This window comes from Galeopterus variegatus, unplaced genomic scaffold (assembly GCF_000696425.1).
Source record: "Galeopterus variegatus unplaced genomic scaffold, G_variegatus-3.0.2 Scaffold2430, whole genome shotgun sequence".
Taxonomy (NCBI): domain Eukaryota; kingdom Metazoa; phylum Chordata; class Mammalia; order Dermoptera; family Cynocephalidae; genus Galeopterus; species Galeopterus variegatus.
Genome location: NW_007728541.1, coordinates 112,784 through 121,171, shown reverse-complemented (window position 1 = coordinate 121,171; position 8,388 = coordinate 112,784). Strand labels below are relative to the sequence as shown.

The 8,388-nt window shown below is 35.5% G+C and overlaps 1 protein-coding gene across 1 annotated transcript in view; it reads right to left on the bottom strand.

The window, feature by feature from the left end:
• Window positions 1-8,388, bottom strand: part of KIAA1468 (KIAA1468 ortholog) — a 145,025-nt gene that overhangs the window by 46,258 nt on the left and 90,379 nt on the right. Inside the window, exon 16 of the mRNA XM_008581669.1 lies at window positions 6,553-6,700. Coding sequence (XP_008579891.1) covers window positions 6,553-6,700 — 148 coding nt within the window. The remainder of the gene's footprint in view (window positions 1-6,552; window positions 6,701-8,388) is intronic.

Sequence of the window (8,388 nt, the reverse complement as noted above, 5' to 3'; positions counted from 1 at the left end):
TCCGTTGCCGGACACGGAAAAAAAGACAAAAGACAAAAAAAATAAATAAATAAAAATAAAATTTTACTTCTCAAAATACGTTGAACTTGATTATCATTCCCCTTTACCCATTCCTCTCCACCCCTCCCCTCCACATCATTTCTGTTCTCTTGACTTAAATAGTTTAAGGAATTTTTGTAGTTATTCTGTCTTCTTCCCCCACCAACCTTATTTGTTTGTGTGTTTATTTATTAATTATTTTTTAGCTCCCACAGATAAGTAAGAACATGTGGTATTTCTCTTTCTGTGCCTGACTTGTTTCATTTAATATAATTTTCTCTAAGTCCATCCATGTTGTTGCAAATGGTAGTATTTTGTTCTTTTTTATAGCAGAGTAGTATTCCATTGTGTAGATGTACCACAGTTTCCTTATCCAGTCATCAGATGATGGACATTAGGGCTGGTTCCAGCTCTTGGCTATTGTATATAGAGCTGCAATAAGCACTGGAGTACTGGTATCCCTTCAGCATGATGATTTCCATTCCTCTGGGTATATTCCCAGCAGTGGAATAGCTGGGTCATATGGTAGATCTATCTGTAATTGTCCGAGGAGCCTCCATATCATTTTGCAGCCCCACCAACAGTGGATGAGAGTTCTTTTTTCTCCACAACCTTTCCAGCACTTATCACTCACAGTCTTTTGGATGTTAGCTATCCTAAATGGAGTGAGATGGTATCTCAGTGTGGTTTTGATTCACATTTCCCGAATGTTGAGTGATGCTGAGCATTTTTTTCATGTGTCTGTTGGCCATTTGTATATCTTCCTTTGAGAAATGCCTGTTCAGCTCCTTTGCCCATTTTTTAATTGGGTTATTTGTTTTTTTTGCTGTAGAGTTGTTTGAGTTCCTTGTATATTCTGGATATTAATCCTTTGTCAGATGTATATTTTGCAAATATTTTCTCCCACTCTGTTGGTTGTTTTTTACTTTGTTGATTGTTTCTTTTGCTGTGCAGAACTTTTTAGTTTGATATAATTCCATTTGTTCTTTTTACCTTTAGTTGCCTGTGCTTTTTGGGTCCTATTCATGAATTCTGTAGCCACTCCTACTTCCTGGAGTGTTTCTACTATGTTTTCTTTAAGGAGTTTTATTGTTTCAGGATGTATATTTAATTCTTTAATCCATTTTGAATTGACTTTGGTATATGGTGAAAGGTACAGGTCTAGTTTCATTCTCCTACATATGAGTATCCAGTTTTCCCATCACTTGTTGAAAAGGCAGTCTCTTCCCCAGTATGTAAATTTGCTGCCTTTGTCAAAGATCAGATGGCTGTAGGTGTATGGTTTGATTTCTGGGTTCTCTATTCTATTCCATTGATCTGTGTGTCTATTTTTGTGCCAGTACCATGCAGTTTTGGTTATTAGAGCTTTGTAATGTAGTTTAAAGTCTAGTAATGTTATGCCTCCAGTTTTATTTTTTTTTGCTCAGGATTGCTTTGGCTTTGTGTGGTCTTTTGTAGTTCCATGTAAATGTCTGGATAGCTTTTTCCATCTCAGAGAAAAATGTCATTGGAATTTTGATGGGAATTGCATTTGGGTAATACGGACACTTTCACAATGTTAATTCTTCCAATCCAAGAGCACAGGATATCTTTCCATCTTCTTGTGTCTTCTTTTATTTCTCTCAATAGTGATTTGTAGTTCTCTTCATAGAGATTGTTCACATCCTTGGTCAGCTTTATTCCTAAATATTTTATTTTTTGGTGGCTATTGTAAATGGGCTAGCTATCTTGATTTCTTTTTCTGTGTGTTCACTCATTGAGTATAGAAATGCTACTGATTTTTCTGTGTTGATTTTGTATCCTGCAACTTTGCTGAAATCATTTATCAACTCTAGGAGTTTTTTTTATAGAAGCTTTAGGCTGTTCAATATGTAGGATCATATTGGGAGCGCCGCCGCGCTTCCCAAGCGGCGCACTATCCAGTGCGCCACCGGGCCGGCCCTCAGCTTTTTTTCCATCCTGTTCAGGATGATATTGGCAGTGGGCTTACTGTATATGGCTCTAATTATGTTGAGATACTTTGTCTATGCCTAACTTGTAGAGAGTCTTTATCATGAAAGGATGTTGAATTTTGTCAAATGCTTTTTCAGCGTCAATAGAGATGATCATGTGGTTTTTGTCTTTGCTTTTATTAACGCAGTGTATCATATTTATTGATTTGCATATGTTGACCCAACCTTGCATCCTTGGGATGAATCCCACTTGATCGTGGTGTATAATTTTCTGTATGTGTTGCTGTATTCTGTTAGTTAGTATTTTATTGCTTGACGAACATTAAGTTAATATAAAATGTGAAAGCCAGTGACTAGTAAGATAAGTCAATATGTAGTATTTTTGTAGATATTATAACCAGGGTCCCATGTTATATTCTTTAAGTTTTCAGGGAAAACTGAAAAATTTACTTTTAAAATTATGTAAATAAAACATGAATATATATATATACTAAAATATTTTAAAAGTTTAAGCATATCAATAAAATCTATGATTCTATAAATAGTAATTAGATTCCAGGTTACTAAGGGACTACTTCTTGGGTGGCTATTTAGTGAATAATGCATGCCAACAGCTGATTAACTGTTAGTCAGAAATTTCTAATGAAGGCAACTCCTACATAGAGGCAGATACCCTAAAAAGACATATAAGATGCAGCATTTTCTCAAAACACATTAATGATTTTTTTTCATGATTCAAGACCAATATTTATTTATTTTATTATTATTTTTTAAATTTATTTCTTTGAAATTTTTATTTATTTATTACAAATATTCATGAGATACAAAGCTGATTGTCCTCCCTCCTGTCCATGATGTGCGGGCCAGATTTATACTGGGGGCATACCCATTACCAGAAATTACTTTTGTACCCTTTGTCTCCTTTCCCCAAACTCCCTCCCCTTCCCCTTCTCCCCTCAACTCCAATTTGTAGCCTTAGGAATGTTCCCTCCCTCTGTTGAATCATGCCACTACTGTGGTCTTTCTTCCCTGCCTTCCTTTCTCTCTTGGCTCCCATATATGAGTGAGCACATGAGGTATTTATCCCTCTGAAAACACGTTAATGATTAATGACAATTATTAAATTTAAAAAATTTGAAATAGCAAATAATTTAAAAAATGCTCAAAGACAAAACTGTTATTATATTCCTATGCTGCACCAGGCATTTAACAATATATTAAATACAGGTATCAGTTATCCCTTGCTATCTGAACTCTATTTCCTATCTTAATAGACAACAAACAAATAAATAAATTTAGATAACACAGTATCCCTTGATTTCTCACTATCCCAACCCAGGAATCAAATGGATGTGGATGGTGAGGGATATTTGTACTTCATATTGACTATATCAAGCCAAAGCATATCTAAGATACTGTCAAACAGGGTTCTAGTATATCGGTCACAATCTGCCATACTATGATGAAATAAATGTTATTCCTGCAAGAAATACTGATAAATTACTGGAAAGTAATGGAATAATTAAAAGTAAAATAGGGCCGGCCTGGTGGCTCACTTGGGAGAGTGCGGTGCTGGGAGCGCCGAGGCTGCGGGTAGCACCGAGGCTGCGGGTTCGGATCTTATACAGGGATGGCCAGTGCGCTCACTGGCTGAGCGTGGTGCAGACCACACCGTGCCGAGGGTTGCGATCCCCTTACCAGTCCAAAAAAAAAAGTAAAATAGCTATGTTGAGATTTACTATAGAAAGAGTGAGGTCGAAAGGTTTAAAGACAGGTCCAAAAGATGGAAAATGCCAGAAAATAAGCAATTACATGGGTAACTCAGTGATTATACATAAGCAATCAGAATGGTTCAGGAGCCTCAAAATATTATTCCATTTAAACTGTTTAAAAAAACTGTGTATGTAACACACAACAATACAGAAAGGTTTCCAGAATGACATTTTAATAGACTGGCAAAACACCAGCATTTTATTGTCAATGAAAAAGCCACAGTTATCCTGCAAAATAACAGCTATTGTGAATCATTAATGTATTTCCCTATTAGAATACAAGCTCTATGATGGTAGAGATTTTTGTCTATTTTATTCATGAGTGCATCCCAAGTGTCTAAGACAGTGCCTGACATAAATATAAGTTAATGTTGCAGAATAAATTAGTAATAAAAATACTTGTGTGAGTTATCATTTTTTCTCATTTATGAGAAAAAAATTCATTTATAATAAATTATACCTCAAATTATACGTACGTATATACATACATAGATACACAGACATAGATATGTGGATATACCCTTAATAGAGTTTAGGTATGTTGCCCCAACAAAGCTTGTGTTGAAATCTGATCTTAGTGTGGCAGTGTTGGCAGCTATTTGGGTGACGGTGGCAGATCTCTCAAGAATGGATTAATATCCTCTCTGGTAGTGATGGGGATAGTGAGTGAGCTCTCTATTAGTTCTCGGGAGAGCTGGTTATATAAGTGACCTTGGCACCCCCCAACCACCACCACCCCCGGCCTTGCTTCCTCTCGCTATGTGATCTTGTACCCACTGGCAACCTGCCACTTTCTGCTGAGTACAAGTAGCCTGAGGCCTGCAACAGATGCAGCTGTTCCAGAATTGTTGAGTCAAATAAACCTTTTTTCTTTATAAATTACCTAGTTTCAGGTATTCTATTATAGCAACACAAAAATGGACTAATACAACCCCAAATGAGGATATAATAAATCCTCATTTACAATAAATACATTATAACACAAATGAGGCTAAAACAACATTAATATTGAAAGCTACTGTTAAAAGTCAAGGAGTCAAATGAAGTCAACAAGAATTGACAATAAAAGATTATTTTTGGTATGATGAAAACAATCACAAGAGGACACACAAACATTAGAAAGTAGGTTCAGGATGGTAAAGAAGTTGCTTTGAAATTGTTCTCTCTAATCTCTAGCAAGTGTCTGGCAAGAGCTGACATTAAGAATTATTTAAGTAAATGAAGGAATAATAAGTATTTTAGGTGGACACCTCCCCGCCTCCCAATTCTTATGCTGAAGTCCTAATTCTCAGTATCTCAGAATATGATCTTATTAGAATAGGTTTGCTGCAGATAAGATGAGGTCATACTGAAGGAGAGTAGACCTCTTATAAATGTATCTGCCTCCTTATAAAAAGGGTAAATTTAGACAGAAGGTGTGCCATGTGAAGAGAAAGGTGGAGATGGGGGTGATGAGTCTACAAACCAAGGAACACTGAAGACTGTCAGCAAGTTGCCAGAAGCTAGGCGAGAGGCATAAAACAGCTTTTTTTTCCCTCTCCTTCCCAATTTTTGGAAGGAACTTAACCTACTCTGCCAACACTTTGATCTTAGACTTCTAGACTCTAGAACTGTGAGATAATGAATTTCTGTTGGTTAAGCCACTCTGTGGTACTTTGTTAAGGCAGCTGTAGCAAACTAATACAGCAAAGTAGAAAGAGAAAGAGAATTAGAAAGATAAGAAAATCTCTAGGCAAATGAAGTGTCTCAATGAGTAAAAGGGTAGAACCTGAAGACAGCTGTGTTTTACAAAGTCTTAAAGTTTGAATTTTCATTCTCCTCAATAATATCATTTTTAATAAAATATTAAACTAATTCCACACCATGCATTCTCAATTTTCCAAATAAAACTGACATTCAAATAGTATACACCATTTTATCTTGAACTTTGTGTATCCTTGGACACACTGCATTATATCCCAAAGATTATAGGTAGTCCAACCATTTATATGAAAAACGTAATTCTAAAAACAATGAGTATCTGCTGATGTTCTTGATGTTGTAATTCTTTGTCTATCAGAAGCTGGTAAAAGATATGGGTAATTTCACAAATCTGAAAAAGCTGCAAAGGTAATCTGATACACAGCCTCAGCTTGTCTATAGCCATTTATCCTGGGGGTTAGGTGCAGTGGGGTTATCAATTGCCTGCATGTATCAAAGGGCATTCAGGCTCCCTGGAGAGTGAGATAAGAAAATACTGGCCTCTGCTGAAAATTTCATGTACTTCTGTAATTTCATGTACTGAAAATAAGTCACATTCTTTAAAAAATTCTACCACATATGCTTATAAATTCCTTTCTATTAAGGACATAGTAGGAAAAAGTAGTATTTACCTTCCCCTATTGAAAATAAGATGAGACAGCTGGGGAAGAAGAATATATAAAGAAAGCAGAAATGACAAGCTTCATATAATGGCACTAGTAGTTATTAAGTGAATCTTTTCATTGACTCAAATCTATTCATGGAAGGAAACACTTATATTAGTACCCTAAAAAGGCAATAAAAAGACTACAGATTAAGAATGGAAAGAAAGTACAAATATTATAAAATAATACTATGAGGCTTATCCATAAAAGATGAAGTCATATAGGTTACCTTAGATATCATACAATCTATGACCACAAGATTCCATACATGTTTTAGTAATTATGCTGTCATATAAAGTGATTTTGAGAATTTTAATCGAAAACAATTCTTTGGGAAGCTAAGCTAATATTCTACATCTTCCTTCCAGAATTTAAGTTCAGTACCTTCTATCTGTGGCACTTCACCATGAAGCTTGGCTTTGCTGGAGAAAGGTGCATTCTGTAGCACTAATGCAAAGAGAGATGGGATCAAAGACTGCAAGGCAGAAAGATACATGTGGAGCTTGTGTTCATCCAGCCCATGTTCTCCTTCCTGAAACAGAAGGAGGTGGAAGCTAATTTTAGTCTTTTGAAATTACATTGCTAATTGGATTTATGATGTTCTTCCTTTCTGTGGCAAATCAAACATTTAAGGACCTGGATGTTGGTGGAGCTTGTGTTCATCCAGCCCATGTTCTCCTTCCTGAAACAGAAGGAGGTGGAAGCTAACTTTAGTCTTTTGAAATTACATTGCTAATTGGATTTATGATGTTCTTCCTTTCTGTGGCAAATCAAACATTTAAGGACCTGGATGTTTGACTCAAAACATAACACTTAATGGCGATATCCATGAATCTTTTCTTAATTTCTCTAAATATGTGAAAATGTGAAGAAGCACTACAGCACTGTTGAAGAAGTAATAGAATTTTTTATACGGAAAACTGTAAGGTAAATAGTCATTTCCATTTGTAGGGCATAGCTTTTACAGGTTTTCTTTAGAAAGGGTCTTATCTTCTGAAATTTTATAAGTCAGGGTAAAGAAATTAAAGTGAGCCATAGGACTCGTTTTCAGTGCTCAACTGCTAACCCAGGAGCAGCTATTGCTACTTCCCCTCTCCAACTTTCTACCTCCTTTTACAGATTTGGTGACATTTGTATTTGCAAGTATTGAAAGCACTTTAAAATAATTCAATGCATAGACAGAATGTAGGAGAAGAAATTTCAAGAGGAAACAAAAGAAAGATAACAGGGAAAAAAAGAAAAAAAGTAAAAAGATCAGCATGGTATACAGAAACTAAATATTAAAGTGAAAAATAGAATCATTAAAGATGAAAGCATTTATTGCTGTTCAAATCCACTTGAGATGTCATAACTATATTATCATATAACAACTGTGTCAGAAATACCCATGAATTATTTACTATCAAGTTCTACATTAGTAAATTTCCTCATGAAAGAATTACTAGCTATGCTGAATACTGCATATATTTTTAGTAGCAATGCAAAATTAGCCATGTTATGAAAGGGAACAAACAAAACCAGGTATGGGTTATTCTTAGGTAGAAGGAAAGCAAGAGCTTTAAAAAACACTTTAAAAAATTCCCTAGGTTTCATAAAAAGGGGTTTCTTCAGTCTAGTTATCTATTTATAGCTTTAAAAAGTATCCATTTTGAAATTCATAAAAAGAACAGCTCAATTTTTAAATTAAATAAATACATGTGGAAACATGAGATCTACAGAGTAGTTACAATAATTTATGTAAGAACCTTATAGATCTTTTAAAATTTTGGGGTAGAAAGCGTGAGAATTTGGAATCAGAGACCAATATCAGATGCTGGTTCTGTCATTTGACAGCTGTGGGACCGTGGCAAGTTAGTTAAACACTAAGTCTTGGTTTCCACATTAAAAAAACCCCAGAATATATTTCAAAAAGTTATGAGAATAAAATAGAATGTTTATATCTAAAGTATCTACCTTAATAGATAGATAATATAACAGGCATGAAAGAAATGCTAGTTTCTCTTCTAGCCTCTAAAAAGCTTTTAGTACAATAACTTCATTTCTTCAACTTTTCTTCAACTTTTACTTAAAACAATGAAAAGTTCATTTTAAAAAGTGAAGAAATGGGGCCGGCCCGGTGGCACACTGCTACAGTGCGCCGCTTGGGAGCGCAGTGGCGCTCCCGCCGAGGGTTCGGATCCCACATACAGACCGGTTCCCGCTCACTGGCTGAGCGAGGTG